Genomic DNA, 23,961 nt, shown 5'->3' on the forward strand with positions numbered 1-23,961 from the left:
ACCTCTTGTATTATCTTTGCTGTCCCTGACATTTGTTTTCAGAAATTGCATAGTAGTATGTGGCCCAAGACAGTAATAGTGAACAGAAGCTCATAAGATAAGTTTCATGAATGACTAACTTTGTACTTGGTATTTTTTTAACATGTGAGCTTATGTCTAGACAGACATCAGCAGAGCCAATGAGCTGAGCTGATCAGAATACAGGATATTCGTGATGGCTGGAAAGTGTAGGTACTGATTGAGAAAAAAGGAACTAGAGAGAGGATCTCCAAAAGTCTCTGGAAATTAAAAAAAAAAGAGGGGGCAATAATTATCAACCTTGGAAAGGTCCAAAGACTTTGAAGCAACTAATAAATATGTACAAAGAATTAAAATATTTAAAGAATTAGATGGGCCATAACGATAGTACAGTGGGTTGGGACTTGTTCTACATGTGGCCAATCTGGGTCCCATCTCTGGCACCCCATAGAGCCCCCCACCCCCGGATTATTGCCAGGAGTGATCCTTGAGCACAGAGCCAGAAGTAAACCACCAAAACAGACAGGTATGGTTCAAAAACCACCACAACAACAAAAATTATAGAAAAGTAGCTTTTTTGAACTTAATCCTGTACTAAGTTCCTCCCCACAAGGGGAGTTTCTTTTCCTTTCTCTTCTACTTTCTTAAAAACAAAAGTGGTTTTGGTGGTGGTGGGTTTTTTTTTTTTTTAAGCCACTCCTGACTGTGCTTGGAGCTTACTCCTGGTTCTGCATTTATGGATCACTCCTGGCAGGGCTTGGACCATATGGTGTGCCCAGAATCGACCCTGGGTTGAACACAGAGGGCAAGCACCCTACCTGCTGTACTATCCCTCTGGCCCCGGAAAGTAGTTTTGAAGAATAAACAGATAAGGATTCATTAGGGAAGTGAAAATTAGAAGTAAAATGAAACGTAATGTTTTGTAATTTAAGCAGTATCTAGAATATGCAAAATTATGCCAGTGTTTGGGTATAGTTCCATACATGGCCCTGGTCTTTGCACCACCGTTTTATAAAATTACCGAAGAATCTTTTGGAGACAGAGTCATTTTCCTTTCTTTTCCACCCAAAGCAGTTATTCCTGTTTCTTCCTCTAAGAATGTCAAACTACTAAGCAAAGGATACAGATTTGGTCTATATGAAACTAGAAGTTCAAGATTGGAGGATAATTTCCTTTCATTCCTAGACCAAATCCCACACATGAATTTTAGATTGTTTTTAAAATGGAATTCAAATGTCTCAGATGACTGTGACTTTCTTCTTTTCAATGAAAGATTTTTATTTGGGGGTGGCAGGGTTGGGGGATACTGGGCCACACTCAGCAGTACTCAGGATCAATATGTAGTGCTGGGGATCAATCTGGGGTTGTCTGTATGCGATTCAAGTTTGTTTACTCCTGTACTCTCTGCTATTTCAACAAAAGGATCTCCCCTCTCAGAACACCACACACACACACACACACACACACACACACACAAGCTTTACCGATATAAGACTGTTTCTCAGAACTCAGAGAAGAGGCAAAATATTTTTATTGAAAACAATATAATACCATGCAAATGACCTGAAAAAGTACTTTTCATTTTTCATAATTTAAAAATTATGCCTAAAGTATAAAAGCAAAAATATATTATTGTATCTATCGTTAATTTTTTCCCATAAAGACAAAAATCATTGGAAATGATTTATTTTTTCCTCTTGAAATGGCTAATCCAGGTAACAGTACAGCTGAAGATGGTAAATAACATCACTTCATTGCTTTCCTCGCTTAAAAACTAGAAATCTTTCAGAAGGATAACACTGAGCTGCTTGCCTTTGCCTGGAAAGAGAATGATATTCAGGTCCTACTGGTCATGAGCCCAGTGAACTGACGGGCTCTTATCCTCCACACCAGCCACCATGTTGTCAACAGCATTCCAGTCAAGGCTGCTAAGGAGGCTGCCAGTGCTCTCCGACATGCTCCCTAGGCCACTCACTCCAGGAGGCAGTTCTGGCTCCTCGTCCTCATCAGCTGACTGCAAGTCCTAACAAATTGATAAAGACAGTGAGGTGGGGTACTGAGAAATGAGTTTTCCAAAGATTCTAGAGTTGCTCGCAAACCAAATGTAAAGGCAACCCACTCCCCACAAACACAAAAGCCCAGTCAGAGCAACCAGGACCGAGGCTGCCCAACATACCTGGATCAACAATGAGGTAAAAAATGAACAAAATTAATTTCTACACCTGGAATACAATTGTCTGTTCTTGCATTCTTTTCTTTTTAGTTAAAATGAAGGGGTCAGAGAGATTGTATAGCAAGTGGTAAGGCACTTGTCTTTTATACTGCTGATCCAGATTCAATCCACATCACCCCATATGGTCCCCTGAGTACTGCCAGGAGTGGCCCAAAACAAATAAAAAAAATAGACAGTAAGAAAAATGCAGGGTTGGGGAGATGATTCAAAGGGCTACTGTATGTAATTTGCATGGGAGAGGCCCCAGTTCAATCCATGGCACCGCATGGTCCCTTGAGCAACACTGAGAGTGGCCCCATAACAACAACAAGTAAATTACAAATTCAAAGAAAATTCTGAAAATAAAACATTGGAATACTTATCTAAGAGCATAGGACCTTTGAATCATTACTTCCAAGTTACCTAAAAATTCTTAAGTATCTGCAGAGCCCATCAAAACAAACAAATAGGGGCTAGAGTAATAGCACAGCAGATAGGGCGTTTCCCTTGCACAAGGCCAACCTAGGTTTGATTCCCAGCATCCCATATGGTTCCCTGAGCACCACCAGGAGTAATTAATTCCTGAGTGCAGTGAGGAGTAATCCCTGTGTATTGCTGTGTGAGACCCAAAAAGAAAAAAACAAACAAACGAAAAAACAAATAATAAACCTGAAAACAAAGAAGACTTAATAGACAAACTGAAGTCTAGAACAATGCTTACTAGAAGGGAACTGTGACTCTTATAAAGAATCTTCTGGATCTCTGATGGTAATGTCCAGGGACTCACCACAGTCTCCTCTCTCTCAGGCCCTGAATATGCTGGCTTGGATTGAGGTGCAAGGTCAGCACTTCCATGTCTTTTTGTAAGAGCACTAGAGCCTTTTGATAGAAAAGAACAAATCATATATTAGAAACTATTCATTTATAAGTTTTTTGTGACTTATCAAACCCAAAGCAGGCACAATTTTTACCACATGTTCCCCTAAACATTGTAGGAACAGCTGGGATTAGCCCCCAAGCATGACCAGGTGCAGCCTGAAAACACAGCTGAATGAACCTGGAGAGCTGGCTTGCCTTGCCTGCAGTTTTCACGGAGCTTTCCAGAGTGATGCTTCAGACATCACCACTGTGGGCTTCCCGCTTACAGTCTGCTTGTGAACAAAGGCATCAGGGTAAGTATGTTAACAAGATACTGTGAGTTTCTGGTAATGTTGTTAAAAAAAAAAAAAACAACTTTTAGTCCCATCCCACAGCCTCTGCCCAACTTCACAGATTCACTAATCGAGGAAGCGATGCCAAGACCACTGGTGAAACTCGAAGGTACACCAATCTTCAGGCTGAAAGCTGTAGGGCCCCTCAGGAGGCGGGCAGGTGGAATCCCCGCCCTGCTAAAGCCAGGCAGTTGCACTCACAGCTGCCGCCATACACATGGCCTGGCTTCACTACTTCAGGACTAACCTTGGAAGAGACAACAAGCTGAAGAAACTCCCAGCTACATCAGTCTCCGGGATGAAAACTCTGGGCTTTTCTCAAGAGTGGGAGCAGGCAGCCACCGCTCACCCCATAATGCCAGAAACCCTAGCAGCCAAAACCACATTCTACAGCCTCTGCCATGTGAAAGGCCCAGCTTCATGACTAATCTCAGCACAGGTACACCAGTCTTCTGGCTGAAAAAGCTAGGGCCTGCTAAAGGGGGACAGGCCGAGAATTATTCAAGCTTTATAGATCCAGAAGCATGAGACCATAACACCTACCAAACTCCACAAAACTGACAGCCTAGTAGGAGCACAACAAATTAAATGGGATAATAGCATAGAAGTCCACTAAGTTTAATAAGTGAAAACAATAGCACAGAAGGCTCAACTGGCAACAAGCAGGTCAGTAAATCCTCAATGACTTTAGTAACACCATTGCAAGAAACAGTAATTTTAACAAATTTTCTTTTACTAAACTATTTTTTAAATAATTTCACTTACCATTTTATTGTAATAAGAAATATATTTTTTTAAATTATTTTGTGCCTGTCAATGGGGAAGCTTGTGGGGGTGGATGGGAAGCTGGGGACAATAGGAGAGGAGTGGTCACACTAGTGATACTGATGCTGGAACACTGAATGCTCAACACAATTGTAGTACGAACAACTTTGTAAATCACAATGTTTAAAGGTTTTTTTATTTTAAAGTTAAAAAAAAAGAAAAGAAACTTTTATCCCAGCTACTGTACCAGGCAGCTTAACAAATCAACAGTGCTTTCTGTGCACAACGTGGAGCATGCCCCACCAAACACAAAACCTCAGAGTCAATAGTAGAGCATAGGCATCTTGGTATCTTGGTATAGATACCAAAGTGACCAAAGAAACATTCACAGATGACAAATTAAACAGGTTCCTAGAACAGTCATGTCAATAGCTGAAGAAGGGAAGAAGTAAAATTTGAACCTTTAAGGCTCTGTCAACTTTATGCTTTAAAACTAAGGGTACCTCTAAGAAATAAGTACCTCACCCCCCAAAAAAAACAAAAACAAAACTCCAATAACAGCAACACTTGGTATGCATTATGGGCTAAGTATTTGTTTTGTTTTTATTTTGCGGTACACACTCAGAGGTTCTCAGAGTCTGTCCCTAGCCCTGTATTCAGGAGTGAGCCCTGGCCATGTTCAGAGGACCATATGTGGTGCTGGGGATTTGAATCAGGGTTGGCTACATGCATGGAAAGCAACTTACCTCCTATTTTCTTTTCTCCTCTCTCTCTCTCTCTCTCTCTCTCTCTCTCTCTCTCTCTCTCTCTCTCTCTCTCTCTCTCCCCCCACCCCTCCCATGGGCTAAGCATTTCAACTTTAAACACTATACTCACTATACTACAAAGCAATAGGAATAGAAATGGCAAACAGGAGCCAGAGTGATAGTATAGCAGATAAGGAGTAAACCTTACACACAGTCGACCCGGTTCAATTTCTGGCATCCTAGATGGTCCCCAAGCCCACCAGGAGTGATTCCGGAGTGCAGAGCTAGGAGTAACTCTTGAGCATTGTTGGGTGTTACACCTCCCTCCCCCTCCCCCCTCCCCACCACACACACCCTCAAAAGAAAAAACAAAAAAGCAAAATTTCTTAAATGGTATTGGGAAAACTGCAAAGTCACATAGAAAACAATGAAACTAAATTTTTATCTCATACTACAGGCAAAATGGGTTGGATATGAGACCAGAAATCATAAAATAATTTTACAGTTATAAATGAAAACTAGGGTGACAAGTTATTTGACATTGAACCTAGAGTTGTCTTTGGAGACTAAATTTCCACAGAAATGGAAGCAAACAAAAAACAGAAAGTTTTTACCCAGTGAAAGAAACTATGATCAAAATGAAAAGACGGACTGGAGGGATAGTACAGTTGGCAGGGTGTTTACCTTGCACACAGCAACCTAGTTCAGTCCCCAGCATACCATATGGTTCCCCCCCCCACCCTCAGCAAATATAGAAGTAATTCCTGAGTGCAGAGCCAGGAGTAACCCCTGAGTATTGTCAGGTGTGACCCCTGTCACTGTCACTGTTCTCCTGTTGTTCACTGATTTGCTCGAGAAGGCCCAGTAACATTGTAAGACTTGTTGTTACTGTGTTTGGCATATCAAATATGTCACAGGTAGCTTGCCACACTTTGAAGTGCGGGCAAGATACTCTCGGTAGCTTGCCGAGCTCTCTGAGAGGGGCGGAGGAATCGAACTCGGGTCAGCCCGGTCGGCCGTGTGCAAGGCAAACTCCCTACCCTCTGTGCTATCACTCCACCCCAAAAACAAACAAACAAAAAAAGAAACAAAACAAAAAAATGAAAAGACAACCTATAAAATGGGAGAATACATTTCTACATCATTTATCTGACAAGGGATTAGTATCCAAATCTAACCAATGTATCTGCCAAAAAAACCAGTATGAAGATTCCTCAAAAATATAAAATAGAAATTTCATGTAATCCAGTCATGTTCCTTTTAGGTAATAAACTGAAAAAAGAATGATATAGGAAAATATGCTAAATTTATTGAGTATTATTTCAATTGCTTCAAGAGCTATAAACAGGTACAGCCCGCCCCCAAGGGCCTGGGTCCCTCTCTGGGCATGCGCAGCTAGAACCAGCCCCTAGAAAGCCGGTTTTCAACCCCTGACCTGCGTGGGACGGGCACAGAGGCCCAGCTCTGGGCCACAAAGCTGAACGGCTCCAATTCCAACAGGTACAGCCCGCCCCCAAGGGCCTGGGTCCCTCTCTGGGCATGCGCAGCTAGAACCAGCCCCTAGAAAGCCGGTTTTCAACCCCTGATCTGCGTGGGACGGGCACAGAGGCCCAACTCTGGGCAACAAAGCTGAACGGTTCCAATTCCAACAGGTACAGCCTGCCCCCAAGGGCCTGGGTCCCTCTCTGGGCATGCGCAGCTAGAACCAGCCCCTAGAAAGCCGGTTTTCAACCCCTGATCTGCGTGGGACGGGCACAGAGGCCCAGCTCTGGGCAACAAAGCTGAACGGCTCCAATTCCAAACAAGGAGACGTTCCCAACTCCTCGCCCAGTGCCAGGGACTCTTTCCGGAGCCCCACTATGTATGCCATAGGAACCATAAGCTACCTTCTTAGATGGAAACTTCTCTATTTTAGCTCAGCCACTAGAAACACAGTAGCCAATAACTCATAAGCCTATCTTAACTCACACTGCATATCAAGCAGAATAGTAACAGTGAACGTGAAGGACTAAACCACACCTCTCACAATGGTAAAGCAACGCAAAAGCCCACCAAACTTTCATATTGAAGAGTCTAGCCCAGATGACACCAACAGTACTGTAGTGTTAGACAACCTCTCTGACAAGGAATTCAGAAGGGAGCTACTTAGGATGCTTAGGGAATTAAAAGAAACAATGGAAAGCAATGCCAATAGAAGACAAGAGGATCTGAAGGCAGAAATGAGGAAAATGCAATCAGAAATGTCAGACCTGAAAAATCTCGTAGGCGAATTGAAAAGCTCAGTGGAAGGCCTCAGCAGCAGAGTAAGAGCGGCTGAGAACAGAATCAGTGAGCTCGAAGATGAAGTTCAGAGACTCTCCAGAAAAGAGCAGAAAATGGAAAAGAAACTCACAATTCGGGAACAGATGGCAAGAGAAGATCTTGATGAAGCCAAGATGGGTAACATAAGAATTATTGGAGTCCCAGAGGGACAGGAAGAAAACCTCAATGAAGAAGAAACTGTCAAAGACATCATTGCTACAACATTTCCAGAGCTGAAGAAAACTTGTGACCACATTCAGGAGGCCCGAAGGGTACCAGCTAGAAGAAATCCGAATAAAAATACCCCAAGACACATTCTGATCAAAATGACCAAAACCTTAGACAGAGACAAAATTCTGAAAGCAGCAAGATCGAAGAAATAAATCTCTTACAAAGGAGCATCCTTAAAATTCACAGCTGATTTTTCTGATGAAACCCTCATGGCCCGAAAACAGTGGTGGGACATAGTAAAAAAACTCAATGAAATAAATGCCTCCCCAAAAATACTTTTCCCAGCAAGACTCTCATTCATAATAGAAGGAACAACACACAGTTTCACAGACAAACAACAGCTCAGGAACTTCATAGACTCAAAACCATGGTTACAAGAAGAACTAAATGGGCTACTTTAAGGCAAGAAAGGCCCCTCAAATACACCAAATTTTAACAGAACAATGGGACAAAATCCCATAACAATAATCTCTCTCAATGTCAATGGGATAGGTAAAGGTAAAGGCCCTCCCGTTGATCGTCGATTTGCTCGAGCGGGCCCAGTAACGTCTCCATTGGAGACTTTGTTGTTACTGTGTCTGGCATATCGAATACTCTCGGTAGCTTGCCGGGCTCTCCGAGAGGGGCGGAGGAATCGAACTCGGGCCGGCCATGTTGGCCGCTTGTAAGGCGAACGCCCTACCCGCTGTGCTATCGCGCCAGCCCTTTAATGTCAATGGGATAAACGCACCAATTAAAAGACATGGAGTGGCAGGATGGATTAGAAAATTGAACCCAACATTCTGCTGCCTGCAAGAAACGCATCTCAATAGTCAAAGCAAACACAGACTCAGAGTCAAAGGCTGGAAAACAATCCTACAGGCAAACAGCTCCCATAAAAAAGCTGGGGTAGCCATCCTTATATCAGATCACATCGATTTCAGAGTGAGGAAGGTCATAAGAGACAGTGAAGGCCATTTCTTATTGATCAAAGGATCTGTACAACAGGAAGAACTTACAATAATAAATGTATATGCACCTAATGAGAGACCAGCAAAGTACTTAAAACAACTACTCATAGATTTGGAAAAAGACATCAATAGCAACACAATACTAGTGGGAGACTTCAACACTGCTTTGTCACCTCTTGATAGATCAACCAGACTCAAGCTTAGCAAGGACATACTTCATTTGAGGGAAACAATGGAAGAAAGGGACTTAGTAGATATATACAGGACACTTTATCCACGAAAAGCTGAATACACATTCTTCTCAAGCGTACATGGAACATTCTCCAAGATAGACCACATGCTGAGCCACAAAACATGCCTCTATAAAATTAAGAAGATAGAGATTGTATCAACAATCTTCTCAGACCATAATGCGCTGAAATTAGAAGTAAATCACACACAAAAACAGAAAACTAAATCAAACACCTGGAAATTAAACAGTGCACTATTGAACAACGAGTGGATTAGACAGGAAATCAAAGAGGAAATCAAAAGATTCCTAGAAACGAATGAAAATGAGAACACGAGTTACCAAAACTTATGGGACACAGCAAAGGCTGTGTTAAGAGGAAAGTTTATAGCTCTACAAGCATTCCTCAGGAAGGAGGAGCGAGCACAGATATATCATTTAACCTCACAGCTTAAGAGCTTGGAGAAGGACCAACAAAAGGAGCACAATCCCAACAGGAGAAAGGAAATAATAAAACTCAGAGCAGAGATTAACGAGATGGAAACCCAAAAAACAATCCGAAAGATCAATGAAACCAAAAGCTGGTTCTTTGAGAAAATTAACAAGATCGATAAGCCTCTAGCAAAACTCACAAAGAAAGGGAGAGAGAAAACCCTAATAAACCGAATCAGAAATGAAAAGGGGGTCATTACAACAGAAACCACAGAAATTCAGAGGATCCTCAGGGAGTACTTTGAGAAGCTTTATGCCACGGAACATCAAAACCTCGAGGAAATGGATAAATTCCTAGACTCCTACAGACTCCCAAGGCTGAACCAAGAAGACCTGGAATACCTGAACAGACCTATCACCATCAAGGAAATTGAAATGGTAATAAAAAGTCTCCCCAAGCACAAAAGTCCTGGCCCGGATGGATTCACTAGTGAATTCTTCCAAATCTTTAAAGAGGACTTACTCCCAATGCTCTTTAAGCTTTTCCACGAAATTGAAATATCAAAAACACTTCCGAACAGTTTCTACGAAGCAAATATCACACTGATAACAAAAGCAGACAGAGATACCACAAAGAAAGAGAATTACAGGCCGCTATCCCTGATGAACACAGATGCAAAGATCCTCAACAAACTACTAGCAAATAGAATCCAACTACTCATCAAAAAGATCATACACCATGACCAAGTAGGATTCATCCCAGGGATGCAAGGATGGTTTAACATTCGGAAATCAATCAACATAATCCATCATATCAACAAAAGAAAAGATCAAAAGCATATGATTATATCAATAGATGCAGAGAAAGCATTTGACAAGATCCAGCACCCCTTTATGATGAAAACCCTAGCCAAAATGTGTATAGAGGGGACCTTCCTCAACATGATTAAAGCCATCTACCACAAGCCTACAGCAAGCATCATCCTCAATGGGGAAAAACTGAGAGCCTTCCCTCTAAGATCAGGGACGAGACAGGGATGCCCACTCTCTCCACTGCTGTTCAATATAGTACTGGAAGTACTTGCAATAGCGATTAGGCAAGAAAAAGATATTAAGGGGATTCAGGTAGGAAAGGAAGAAATCAAGCTCTCACTATTCGCAGATGATATGATATTCTACTTAGAGAACCCAATAACCTCCACCAAAAAACTCCTAGAAACAATAGACTCGTATAGTAAAGTTGCAGGTTATAAAATCAATACCCAAAAGTCCATGGCTTTCCTATACGCAAACAGTGAGAGAGAAGAAAGCAACATGAAAAAAACAATCCCGTTCACAATTGTGCCCCAGAAAATCAAGTACCTAGGAATCAGCTTAACTAAGGAAGTAAAGGACCTGTACAAAGAAAACTACAAAACGCTACTTCAGGAAATAAAAGAGGACATGAGGAAATGGAAAGATATCCCCTGCTCATGGGTCGGGAGAATTAACATTGTCAAAATGGCAATACTACCGAAAGCATTGTATAAATTCAATGCAATCCCTATAAGGATACCCATGACATTCTTCAAATAAATGGAGCAAACACTCCTGAAATTTATATGGAACAATAAGCCCCCACGAATAGCTAAAGCAATTTTTGGGAAAAAGAAAATGGGAGGAATCAACCTCCCGAACTTCAAACTGTACTAAAAAGCAGTAATAATTAAAACAGCATGGTACTGGAACAAAGGCAGAACTGCAGACCAATGGAACAGGGTTGAATACACTGACATCTCCCCTCAATCATATGATCATCTGATCTTTGATAAAGGTGCAAGTAATGTGAAGTGGAGTAAGGAAAGCCTCTTTAATAAATTGTGTTGGCATCACTGGATGGCTACATGCAAAAAAATAGGCTCAGAACTCTGCCTAACACCATGTACAAAAGTAAGATCAAAATGGATTAAAGACCTCTACATCAGACCAGAAACCATAAGGTACATTGAAGATAAAGTTGGCAAAACCCTCCATGACATTGAAGCTAATGGTATCTTCAAAGATGCCACGCCACTGGCCGAGCAAGTGAAAACAGAGATAGATAAATGGGACTATCTTAAACTAAGAAGCTTCTGCACCTCCAAAGAAACAGTGACCAAAATACAAAGACAGTCTACAGAATGGGAAAGAATATTCGCCGAATACACATCTGACAAGGGGTTGATATCCAGGATATACAAAATACTGGTTAAACTCCACAAGAAGAAAACATCCAACCCCATCCAAAAATGGGGCAATGAAATGAACAGAAACTTTCTCAAAGAAGAAATCCGAATGGCAAAAAAGCACATGAGAAAATGCTCTACATCATTAATCATCAGAGAGATGCAGATCAAAACCACAATGAGATACCATCTCACACCTCAGAGACTGGCCCACTTTCAAAAGAACAAAAGCAACCGATGCTGGCGTGGATGTGGCGAGAAAGGGACACTCCTTCACTGTTGATGGGAATGTCGACTGGTTCAGCCCTTCTGGAAAACAGTATGGACGATTCTCAAAAAATTAGAAATTGAGCTCCCATTTGACCCAGCAATACCACTCCTGGGAATATATCCCAGAGAGGCAAAAATGTATAGTCGAAGTGACACCTGCACTTGTTTGTTCATTGCAGCACTCTTTACAATAGCCAGAAACTGGAAGAAACCTAAATGCCCAAGAACAGATGACTGGTTAAAGAAACTTTGGTACATCTACACAATGGAGTACTATGTAGCTGTTAGAAAAGATGAAGTCATGAAATTTACATACAAGTGGTACAATATGGAAAGTATCATGCTAAGCGAAATGAGTCAGAAAGAGAGGGATAGACATAGAAAGATTGCATTCATCTGGGGGATATAAAGTAACAAAGTATGAGATTAATACCCAAGAATAGCTGAGATCAGCACCAGGACGATTACTCCATAACTTAGAGGCCAGCCGGGTATCCTAGAGGAAAGGGCAGTTCAGATAGAGAAGGGAGCACCAAATAAAGGATATTTGGAGGATCCTCCCAGGAGGGGAGATGCATGTCGAAAGTAGACTATGGACTGAACATGTTTGCCACTCAATGCCTCTTTTGCAGACCACAACACCCAAAAGGAGAGAGAGAACACAGGGGATTGCCCTGCCACAGAGACAGGGGGGATGGGGGGATGGGGGTGGGAGGGATATTATCCATGGTGGTGGAAAATGGGCACTGGTGGAGGGATGGGTATCTGATCATTGTATAATTGAAACCAAAGCACAAAAAATTGTAAATCTACAACTGTAAAAAAAAAAGAGCTATAAACAATTTAAGAGCCCATCGATCAACAGATAAATGGATAAGAGGGTGGTATATACAATGAAATACTGCTCAGTTCTGTAAAAAGGGATAAAATGCTACCATTTGTAAAAAAAACATGAAAAGACCTAGAAGAGATTGTGCTTAAGGAAATAAGAGAAAGGCAAGCACTATATGATTTCACTCATCTGGTATAAAAACCAAGTAAATGGATGAATTCAATAAACAAAAATAAACTTTTTGAATTTTTTTTTGCTTTTTGGGTCACACCCAGCAATGCACTGGGGTTACTCCTGGCTCTGCACTCATGAATTATTCCTGGCGGTGCTCGGGGGACCATATGGAATGCTGGAATCAAACCCGGGTTGGCTGCATGCAAGGCAAACGCCCTACCCACTGTGCTATCGCTCCAGCCCCCAACTTTTTGAATTTAAGAACAATTTGTAGACTAAACAGAAAGAAAGGGAATGGGAGCTGGGAGAACTGGGTAAAAAGGGTCAGGTGTATGTTGAAGGGCAGAGGGGACATTTAATAGTGAATTTAATGTAGTATGTACCAACATTTATTTTTGTTTGTTTTGAGGTCACACTAGGCAGTACTCATGGTTCTGCACTCAGGGATCACTTCTAGAGGGGCTCAGGAGACCATATGTGGTATGGGGGATCAGCTACATACAAGGTTAAGTGCCTTACTCACTGTATTATCTCTCTGGCCCCACCATATTTATTTTTAATGATGTAAACATTTTTATATTACAACATTACTTCAATTAAAAAATACAGAAGCAACACTGAATGTTTTAGGATAATACTGAAAGGTCAATGTTAAAATAATCACAGTAAAACTGCACATGGTGTTGGGTGATTGGCTGTTGGAAACTATGACTAGTTATAATGATGTATAAGGGAAGCAAGTCTTAAAAAAAAAGAAAAGAAAAAAAAGGGACCGGAGTGACAGCACAGCAGGAAGGGTGTTTGCCTTGCATGTGGCCGACCCAGGTTCGATTCCCAGCATTCCATATGGTCCCCCAAGCACCGCCAGGAGTAATTCCTGAATGAAGAGCCAGGAGTAACCCCTGTGCATCGCCGGGTGTGACCCCCCCCAAAAAAGGAAAAAAAAAGGAAAGCAAGTCTTCAAATAATGTGATTTTGTTAAACTTTGTCCTAGATTGGTTTTTCCCTCATCAACATTAAAATGATACAATATCGACTAAAATGTTATTATTCAAGGACTTTCTATATTTCATGAATGTTACTAAGGATAATAATCACAAGGGTTAAGTCCTCTCTCAGAGCAGAGAGAAACAAGTGGAATCCAGCTGAAACTGATCCTTCAGAAATTTATGATATAAAGAAATTAGAAAAAGTCCGTAACCATGACCTAATCTTACTCTTCATCTCTGCCACAACTAATTTAGTATCTTATCTTTGATGTCGTTATTTGTCAAATGAATATAGTTATTATTATCATGTAAAGGGATGGAGCGATAGCGCAGTGGGTAAGGAATTTGCCTTGCACGCAGCCAACATGGCTGACCCAAGTTCGATTCCTCCACCCCTCTCGGAGAGCCCAGCAAGCTACCGAGAGTATCTCGCCCACATGGCAAAGCCTGGAAAGCTACCCGTGACATATCTGATATGCCAAACACAGTAACAAGAAGTCTCACAATGGAGATGTTACTGGGCCCGCTTGAGCGAATCGATGAACAATGGGAGGACAGTGCTACAGTGCTACCATTATCATGTAAAAAGAATGAAAAAAATACACACACTTAATGAAATCAAGTTTTACGATTTTGTGTTCCAGGGGCTTTGAAAGCTTAAAGAAACTCCTGGCAGGCACAGAACTACTAATTCTGGTGCACCCATGTGTGTCAAGGCAAACCTGCAGGCACAGGATCTGGGGTATCCAGTAAGGGATGAGGGAAATGTGTACGTTCACGAGATGAAGCAGGTGAGAAAACTCAGAGAGCTGGAGTACAGACCTGGCATGCCTGAGGTCTCAAGGTTGAGTCCCTCCCCCACAAAGGCCTCCTGAGTCCCACCAGGACCTGAGCCCTAAAACTGTTCAGCCTGCACAGCCATGAGTATTGCCAGAGTGACACCAGACCCCAGGGAGCCCCTATCCATAAAAAATCATGTATTTCATGGATGAATGGATTAAGAAATTGTGGTATATATACAAAATAGAATATTATGTTGCTCTAGGAAATAACAAAATAACAAAATCATGCACTTTGCAGCAACATGGATGAAACTAGAGGATAGCACGAGTGAAGTCTGAAGGAAAGGGACAGATACAGAATGATCATGGTCTTAAGTAGGACTTAAAGATATGCAGCAAGGTAGCAACAAAGGGCCAAAGCTTGGTGACGGGGCAACTGCAGCCTCATGGGATTGGGGGGCAGGCAATATCCACTCGTCCTTCACGCCCTACCGAGGTCACGAGTTGCCCCCCATGAGCGGCTCTCCAGCACGACCACCAGACGCACAGAAAACAATCTCATAATTATCTCGATCTTGGCAGAAATCCCCCCAGACTTAATTAGTAAAATATCAGAAATCCAAAATCACACTGCCACAATAGCGGCCGCGCCACATCATATAGTTCTCATAACCAGCTATAGAAAACAAATTATTTCACAATGCCTTTTCAGCAGTTCTTATTGTTGGGGGGAAATTCTAAACAATGATGGTGCATCTTTTTGTCGAAATAATGAATGTAATCAAAGTAGAGAGAGAGTTAAGTAGAAATCATCTGCCTCACAGGCATTGGGAGGGGTGGGAGGAGGGTATATTGGGGTTCTTGGTGGTGAAAAATAAGTACTGGTGAAGGGAAGGGTGTTTGATCATTGTATGACAGAGACCTGAAAGCTTTGTAACTTTTCCCACAGTGATTCAATAAATAAATATAACTGTCAAAAAAAAAAAAAGGGCCAAAGGTAACATAATGGCATTCACGGCTGTGATCCAGTGACTAAAATAAATCTCGGAAAAGATCAACCAGAGATGCCTCCAGATCCCAAAGTCACTACCCAGTTAAAAATTTAACTCCAGCTGTATCACCCTATTTAGAATTGTAGAATTCCTGGAGTGCACCACATCTCATACTCTACACTACTCTTGTACTAGCAGTAGCATACCACACATGATGGGTGTAAAGTAGAAGGCTACCAATCTCAATCAAATAAAAAATATTAGCACACAAGGCTCAACCTTTTTTTTATTTTTTTGCTTTTTTTGGGTCACACCCAGCGATGCTCAGGGACTACTCCTGGCCCTGCACTCAGGAATTACTCCTGGTGGTACTCTGGGCACCATATGGAATAATGGGGAGTAGAACTCAGGTTGGCCATATGCAAGGCAAATGCCCTACCTGCTGTACTACCTCCCCGGCCCAAGGCTCAACCTTTAACAACATGTTAGTACTCTCTTATCCAAGGCCTTAATGGATCCTGGGTAAGAAACAACAATCTTCACACACTTTCTCCTAGGGAAACTTTTTTAAATTATTATTATTTTAAGCAAATTATTCATAACAAGCAATACAAAATAAATTAGTTAGGGCCTGCTATTGGGACAGGCTTGGATGGGGGTTGGGAAAATTTGAAATAATGGTGGGAAGGTGCAACGGTGGTAAGATTGGTGTTGGAATAGTGAATGTAATAAATTACTGTGAACAACTTTATAAAAAATTAAAAGTTAGAGGCAACATAATGGGAGAATTGATGCACAGAATTGAAGTTTGTGGGGGGAGGAGTGAAAGGGAGAAGGGTTGGCATCATTGGGGGAGGGAGGGAGGTAACTGGGGATTGGTGTAGTGGAATTATGTGCATCAGAAACATCATTAACATTACTGGAAAACACAGAATCTTAATCAATAAATAAAATGCTTTTTAATCCTGTATCTCATTGTAAACCTTTACTTATGCAGTTTCTAAAGACCTCAAGAGGCTATTGCTGGGGCCCGAGTGATAGTACAGCGGGTAGGGCGTTTGCCTTGCATGCGGAGGACCCGGGTTCAATCCCTGGCATCCTCCAGGCACCGCCAGGAGTAATTCCTGAGTGCAGAGCCAGGAGTAACCCCTGAGCATAGCTGGGTGAGACCCAAAAAGCAAAAAAAAAAAAAAAAAAAAAAGGAAAAAAGAAAGAGGCTATCGCTGACTTTTTCTCATTTTGCTTTGCCCAGGAATGGCTTTGACGTTTCCTTTTCTTGAAATCAGAGGACATTTCTCTAGGATTTCATTGGGATCTCCAATCTTGAGTGAAAAGAATAAAATAAATTTTGTGAAACAGAGCATGGGAAAAACTTTTAAGGTGGACAGTTGCAGCCTGAGGGTGGATGGGGAGGTTTTCTGAGAGGGAAGTTAAGTCATAGGTGAGGAAGACATCCCAGAGTGGACAGCAAACTTATGCACTGGTGTGAGCTTCACCACCTGTGGGCCCTACATTCTCCCAAATCCACAGTGTTCACATCCAGCACCGTGCTTACTAAAACCTGCCTTTCTCAGGTAAGAAAACTGAGTCTTCCACCACTGGGTTAGGAATTTTCCTAGTGAGTAAGTGGAGAACTAAAACTTTCCAACAAGCTAACCCCACACCTCTTCTTGGAAGCCCTATACCACACAGCCACACTGTCTTCAGTCTACAAATCTGAAAGATGTGGCACTAAATGTAGAAATTGTATCACTGATCCCTTACCTTTGTGCAAGCTAACTGGAGACTGAGCAGTCTTTCTTACTGCCATTTTGCCTTCACCAATTTTTTTCTGTATGCTGAAAGTGGCAGTTCCTGTAGAGACAGGCACATTTCTTTAACCTTCTACACGCATGGGTTTTCACATACACATTATAAGTTATTTGATGACAGAAACCTTCTGATCAGTAGAGGCCCATTAAATGGTAGTTCATTTCAACCAAGAGAGCAAAACAGAAGTGTAGCTGCTCAGAACCAAGAGTTGAGCACTGTCAGTTGTGATCCAATTCTACCCCCTTCAAAAAAAAAGAAGGAGGAGAAAATGGGGGAGGAGAAAAGGGGGCAGGAGGAAAAGGAGAAGGAGGAATGAAAGAAAAGAAAACTCTACCGGGAAACAGCCTTTAAATGTGTAACTTAGGCTATGAGTGACACCAGAGCACCAAGCAGAGTAGCCCGGAATACTACGGGGTGAGGCCCCAAACCAAAACAAACAATCAAATATAAGGGGCGAAGAGATAGCCCCATGGGCTGAAAACAAGCTTTGTGTGCAGGAGTCCTAGTTTGATCATGCCTATGACAAAGTTGTAAGCATTAGTCACATAGTCTGAGCAATCAGTGTTCACAATCCCTTAAGTTACTTCTCATCTTTGCTTCCAATGTGTAGAAAGTTAAGTGACAGGCTAGGATAATAGCTAGATAAGTGAGTATTCTTGAAATAAATACTTTAATACCTGCTATTTAATATTCCTAAACAACAATTAAACAGCTATTCCTAAGCATAAAAAAAGGTTAATATAGGAAATTTTTATTTACCGAAATTCAGACTTTCATTTGTTCAATGTGGGAGGTTAACACAACAGCATTGTTACCCTCAAAAATGTTAGTCTGCCCTGGCTCATGTCAGTCCACAAGTCATGCACTTAAAGTCTACTATGTTAGTACTTCAAGATGAGCAAAACAAAGAATTCATGGTTCAGAAGAAAAAATAGCCATTTTATTTTATTTTATTTTATTTTTTGCTTTTTGGGTCACACCTGGCGATCCTCAGGGGCTACTCCTGGATCATACACTCAGAAATTACTCCTGGCGGTGCTCGGAGGACCATATGGGGTGCTGGGAATTGAACCCGGGTCGGCCATGTTGACTGTGTGCAAGGCAAATGCCATACCCGCTGTGCTATTGCTCCAGTCCCAAAATAGCCATTTTAACTACTATTTATCTTTAACGTTCCAAGCACAATGCAAATAGTTAGCTCCTACTTATTAATAAGGTAAACTTTATTTAAAAATAAAAGTCCCTCCCGTTGATTGTCGATTTGCTCGAGTGGGCCCAGTAACGTCTCCATTGGAGACTTTGTTGTTACTGTGTCTGGCATATCGGATACTCTCGGTAGCTTGCCGGGCTCTCCGAGAGGGGCGGAGGAATCGAACTCGGGTCGGCCATGTTGGCCGCTTGTAAGGCGAATGCCCTACCCGCTGTGCGTTGTACATTTTTAACAGCACGTTAGGAAAGTAACAAGATGACTTTTGAACTGTCACTGTCACTGTCCTCCCGTTGTTCATCGATTTGCTCGAGCAGGCCCAGTAACGTCTCCATTGGAGACTTTGTTGTTACTGTGTTTGGCATATTGAATATATCATGGGTAGCTTGCCAGGCTCTACTTTTGAACATAGTAAGTAAAATAAAGAATAATACCTTCAAATTTGTAAAATGACAAAAAATAAAAAGAGTAATAGTATTTCTTGAACAGAAACTTTCTCAAAGAAGAAATCCGAATGGCAAAAAAGCACATGAGAAAATGCTCTACATCATTAATCATCAGGGAGATGCAGATCAAAACCACAATGAGATACCATCTCACACCTCAGAGACTGGCCCACATTCAAAAGAACAAAAGCAACTGATGCTGGCGCGGATGTGGTGAGAAAGGGACACTCCTTCACTGTTGGTGGGAATGCCCTTTTGGAAAACAGTATGGACGTTTCTCAAAAAATTAGAAATTGAGCTCCCATTTGACCCAGCGATACCACTCCTGGGAATATATCCCAGAGAGGCAAAAATGTGTAGTCGAAGTGACATCTGCACTTGTTTGTTCATTGCAGCACTCTTTACAATAGCCAGAAACTGGAAGAAACCTGAATGCCCAAGAACAGATGACTGGTTAAAGAAACTTTGGTACATCTACACAATGGAGTACTATGTAGCTGTTAAAAAAGATGAAGTCATGAAATTTACATACAAGTGGTACAATATGGAAAGTATCATGCTAAGCGAAATGAGTCAGAAAGAGAGGGATAGACATAGAAAGATTGCATTCATCTGGGGGATATAAAGTAACAAAATATGAGATTAATACCCAAGAATAGCTGAGATCAACACCAGGAGGATTACTCCATAGCTTAGAGGCCAGCCGGGTATTCTAGGGGAAAGGGCAGTTCAGATAGAGAAAGGAGCACCAAATAAAGGGTGTTTGGAGGATCCTCCCGGAAGGGGAGATGCATGTTGAAAGTAGACTATGGACTGAACATGTTTACCACTCAATGCTCTTTTGCAGACCACAACACCCAAAAGGAGAGAGAGAACAAAAGGGAATGCCCTGCCATAGAGGCAGGGTGGGTGGGGGATATTATCCATGGTGGTGGAAAATGGGCACTGGTGGAGGGATGGGTATTTGATCATTGTATGACCGAAACCCAAGCACAAAGATTTGTAAATCTACAACTGTACCTCATGGTGCTTCACTAATAAAAAAAAAAAATTAAAAAAAAAAAAGAGTAATAGTATCTGGCTCAGTCTCTTAGCATTTCTATAATTCTACAATTTATTCATTCTGCAATCTCTCTGAACATGATTGTATTTGATTTAGTCAGATACACAATAGAAACAAAGAGATAATACAGTGACGTGGGTGCTTGCCCTGCATAGTTCAGTCCTCAGCACTTCATACGTTCCCCCAAGCCCAGAGCCAGGAGTGATCCCTGAGCACCACTGAGTGTGGCCCAACCTTGCTCCCCGCCCCAAGAAAAAAAGTCCAAAAGGTCATATGCGATTTACTGACTATACACAGTTTTTCTAAAATGTCACAACACTCTTAGGGTCTTTTGATTTCAAAACAATAAAACAAAATGCCACAACTTTATTAATTTCTATATTCTCTTTAAATGAGAAATGCTTTTAGCTAAGATTTATAGTTTTTACTATGAGAACACAACTCTGGAGATAAGACAAAATGAGTTAAATTATAAAAAAAATAAAAAAGCTTTAAGTCTTACCATGTGACCAAGGGGAGAGTTGGAGTTGTCCAAAAGATTTCTTCCCTTTAGGGGTATAACATCTGCCTTTTCCAGGTGGACTTATTGGAAAAGTCTGACCATGTTGATTCTCTCTAGGATAAAAATAATTATTATATTTCTAGAATTTGACAAGTGATAAACTATAATATATCAAAAGATCCAAATTCTAACCCAGAATAATATAATCAATGAATGCCATTTATTCTGTTTGTCAGTGTCAGTGATGCAAGTAGCATATCATATCACTGCACTGCACTTTCCTCCTGTTTTTTATTGATTTGCTCAAGTGGGCACCAGTGACATCTCCACTGTGAGACTTGTTACTGATTTTGGCATATCGTATATGCCACAGGTAGCTTGCCAGACTCTCCCATGCGGGTGGGATACTCTCGAAAGCTTGCTGGGCTCTCCGAGAGGGATGGAGGAATTGAACCCAGGTTGGCCTCATGCAAGGCAAACGCCTTACCCGCTGTGCTATCGCTCCAGCCCAGCATATAATAATTCTCCACAAATTATCTGGCTAAACGTCTTTATTAAAGAAATTATTTTCCGGGGCTGGAGTGATAGCACAGCATATAGGGCATTTGCCCTGCACATAGCCGACCAGGGTTCCATTCCGAACATCCCATATGATCCCCTGAGCACCAGCAGGAGTAACCCCTGTGCATCGCTGGGTATGACCCAAAAAGCAAAAAAAAAAAAAAAAAGAAAAAAATATTTTTCCATTTTCTCTCTATCCATTTCAGATTGTCTATATTTTGTTGCTCTGCTGTTTGGTTGGTGTGCATTTGGTTTTGGGATCACACCCAAAGTATGTAAGGTTTACTCATGGCTCTGCACTCAGGGATCATTCCTGGTGGGGTTCTGGGGGCCATAAGGGATGCAGAGGATCAAACTCAGTTGCCATGTACAAAGGAAGCACTCTACCCACTGTACTATGACACTATATTTTGACAGTACGGAATATCCTATTTTCAAGGCAAGTGTCATATTTTGAGCACACCACAAAGTATACACATATAGGCGATCCATTATAATGTTTTGGTAGCATTTCTTTTAGGTTCTTCAACTGTGTGATTGTGTTTATTAATCTATCACTTAGTTTGTGTTTATAAGTTTATCACATAGTGGTCATTTGTAGTAGAACATAAGACTGCCAACTCATTCTCATTTTAGACCACCAATAAACATAATTTTGTGTGGTGTGACATCAAAACAATTTTTTTACTTGCATACTTTTTCCTTTAGTCTTCAATGTGTAATTTTCCTGCCTAGTAAACCCATATGCAAACCCAGTAAAAGGGACTATGTAACAATATATGAAACAGAAAAATCAGGTAGGGAGGGAAGAGCAGAGGAAGAGGCTGGTGTGGGTTTTCTCTGTGAGAGAAAAGTCAAGTGAAGAAGAAACAGGAAGAGCAGTTAGGAGGCAAATTACAGGAAGAAAATGGGACTGGGATTGGAGAGATAGTACAGAGGTCCAGGTGCTGGTCTTGAATAGGGCTGACTCCAGATCAATCTCTTGCACCCCATATGGTCTCTGAACATAGCCAGGAGTAATCCCTGAGCACCACCAAGTATGGCCCAAAAAGAAAAGAAAAGAAAACAGGACTAGATAGGTATCAAAATTGTATTAAGTATACTGAAATGCTTTGTTATTTCTAAATTAGGGAGTTACCACCATTTTGACTGACTCGCCCCCATCCGCCCCACGGAGATTCTGGGCATTTTTAAGTACACAGCCATTGTCCCCATCACTTTTGGTACATCTAAGCAGCACACAGGTGCAGGTCCCAGCTCCCTTTCCTTCTTCGACAACATCCTCGCCTCACCTTCGGGGAGAGACAGGGTGGTGCTGTGTGGGAAGTGGAGCTGCGCCAGGCCTGGCCCGCAGTGGTTTCCGGGCAGTTGTTGGCAGTGGTGCTGATTCCAGCAGCAGTTCATTCATCAGACTGTAGGCCTGTGAGAGCCGCCGGCGATAGTGGTCAGAGAGCAGCAATCTGTACTCAAGAATAACGTTTAACAAGGGTCACTTGTGAGTCATACTTCTGCAGGGAACAACACAGAATTTGAAGGCTATTCTTGTTGCTTGGTTCATGGGCCACACCCGGCTGTGCTCGGGACTTACTCCTGGCTCTGTGCAGAGGCAGTGCATGAGGGATCAGATGTGGTGCCAGGGATTGAACCCAGGTCGGCTGCATGCAAGGCAAGCACCTTACTCACTGTACTATCCTTCTGACCCTGAGTAGGTGGTTTCTTGCTATTGTTTTATTTTTTTTGGGGGGGGAGGGAGGAAGGGGTGCAGCCCCAGTGCCTCAAATATGTAATACATGTGCACTGCTGAGCCACAAACCTGGATCCAGTAAACAGCACTTAAAGACTCCTAGCTCTTTTGCTACTTTTCAAATACATGTCAAATCAAATGCTAATTTCTGAAAACCACTGGTCCTATTATTGTGTAAAGTTTATTACTTGGGCTGTAGAGTTAGTACAGGGGTTAAGACATTTGTCTTGCACAGAGCTTACCCTGGCTCCAGTCCCCCACCACATCCCCCAGGGGGCAGTCCTGAGCACAGAGCTAGTAATAGCTCTGAACACCACGGGATGTGGACCCTAAACCTCATCGCAAAGTAAATTTTTTTTTTAAAGAATATTTTTTTTTATTAGTGAAACACCATGAGGTACAGTTGTAGATTTACAATTTTTTGTGCTTGGGTTTTGATTATACAATGATCAGATACCCATCCCTCCACCAGTGCCCATTTTCCACCACCATGGATAATATCCCCCCCACCCCCATCCCCCCATCCCCCCCTGCCTCTGTGGCAGGGCAATCCCCTGTGTTCTCTCTCTCCTTTTGGGTGTTGTGGTCTGCAAAAGAGACATTGAGTGGCAAACCTGTTCAGTCCATAGTCTACGCAAAGTAAATTATTTAAAAATACAGTTTATATTTGTTTAATTTGGTTTTGGGACGGTACTCAGCGGTGCTTGAGATCTCCCAGCAGCTGCCCTGGGGATTTAGCAATACAAAGCATGCACTTAGCTCAATGAACTCTCACCCCAGCCCTAAACTGCACTGTTCAGAGCACATGGAGCTTTGGCCTTTTTGAGGTACTTTCAAAATGAACATAATCATCCAGATTGGGAATGGCAGGGAAAGAGAAAAAATAAAAGTTATGGAAGTTGGGGCTGGAGCAACAGAACAGCGGGCAGGGCATTTGCCATGTATGAGGCCAATCCAGGTTTGATTCCCAGCATTCCATATGGTCCCCTGAGCATCACCTGGAGTAATTCCTGAGTGCAGAGCCAGGAGTAACCCCTGTGCATCACTGGGTGTGACCCAAAAAAGCAAAAAAAAAAAAAAAGTTATGGAAGTTGACTGGAGTGTGGGTGTCAGAGCTCAGAGGCTGGAGTGCATGCCATTCATGGAAAAGCCCAGTCAAGGGTGGCCCGAAAACCAAAACCAAACAAACTAAGAGTGAACGGAATGGAAGATAATACTGTGAAGGGCTATTTTCCTTACAGTTATTGCCCATATACTGGCTCCGGTGAAGGAACTAAGTAAGGCATCA

The 23,961-nt window shown here is 42.0% G+C and overlaps 1 protein-coding gene across 1 annotated transcript in view; it reads right to left on the reverse strand.

The window, feature by feature from the left end:
* Window positions 1–1,553: 1,553 nt before the first annotated feature.
* CPLANE1 (ciliogenesis and planar polarity effector complex subunit 1) overlaps window positions 1,554–23,961 on the reverse strand; it is a 114,522-nt gene continuing 92,114 nt past the window's right edge. Inside the window, exons 49-53 of the mRNA XM_056112091.1 lie at window positions 22,222–22,389; window positions 20,369–20,481; window positions 17,103–17,192; window positions 2,952–3,109; window positions 1,554–2,041 (exon numbers count right to left, since the gene is read on the reverse strand). Of these exons, the coding sequence (XP_055968066.1) occupies window positions 1,862–2,041; window positions 2,952–3,109; window positions 17,103–17,192; window positions 20,369–20,481; window positions 22,222–22,389 (709 nt within the window). The 3' untranslated portion in view covers window positions 1,554–1,861. The remainder of the gene's footprint in view (window positions 2,042–2,951; window positions 3,110–17,102; window positions 17,193–20,368; window positions 20,482–22,221; window positions 22,390–23,961) is intronic.

The sequence above is a fragment of the Sorex fumeus genome, unplaced genomic scaffold, assembly GCF_029834395.1.
Source record: "Sorex fumeus unplaced genomic scaffold, SorFum_2.1 ptg000015l, whole genome shotgun sequence".
Lineage (NCBI taxonomy): Eukaryota > Metazoa > Chordata > Mammalia > Eulipotyphla > Soricidae > Sorex > Sorex fumeus.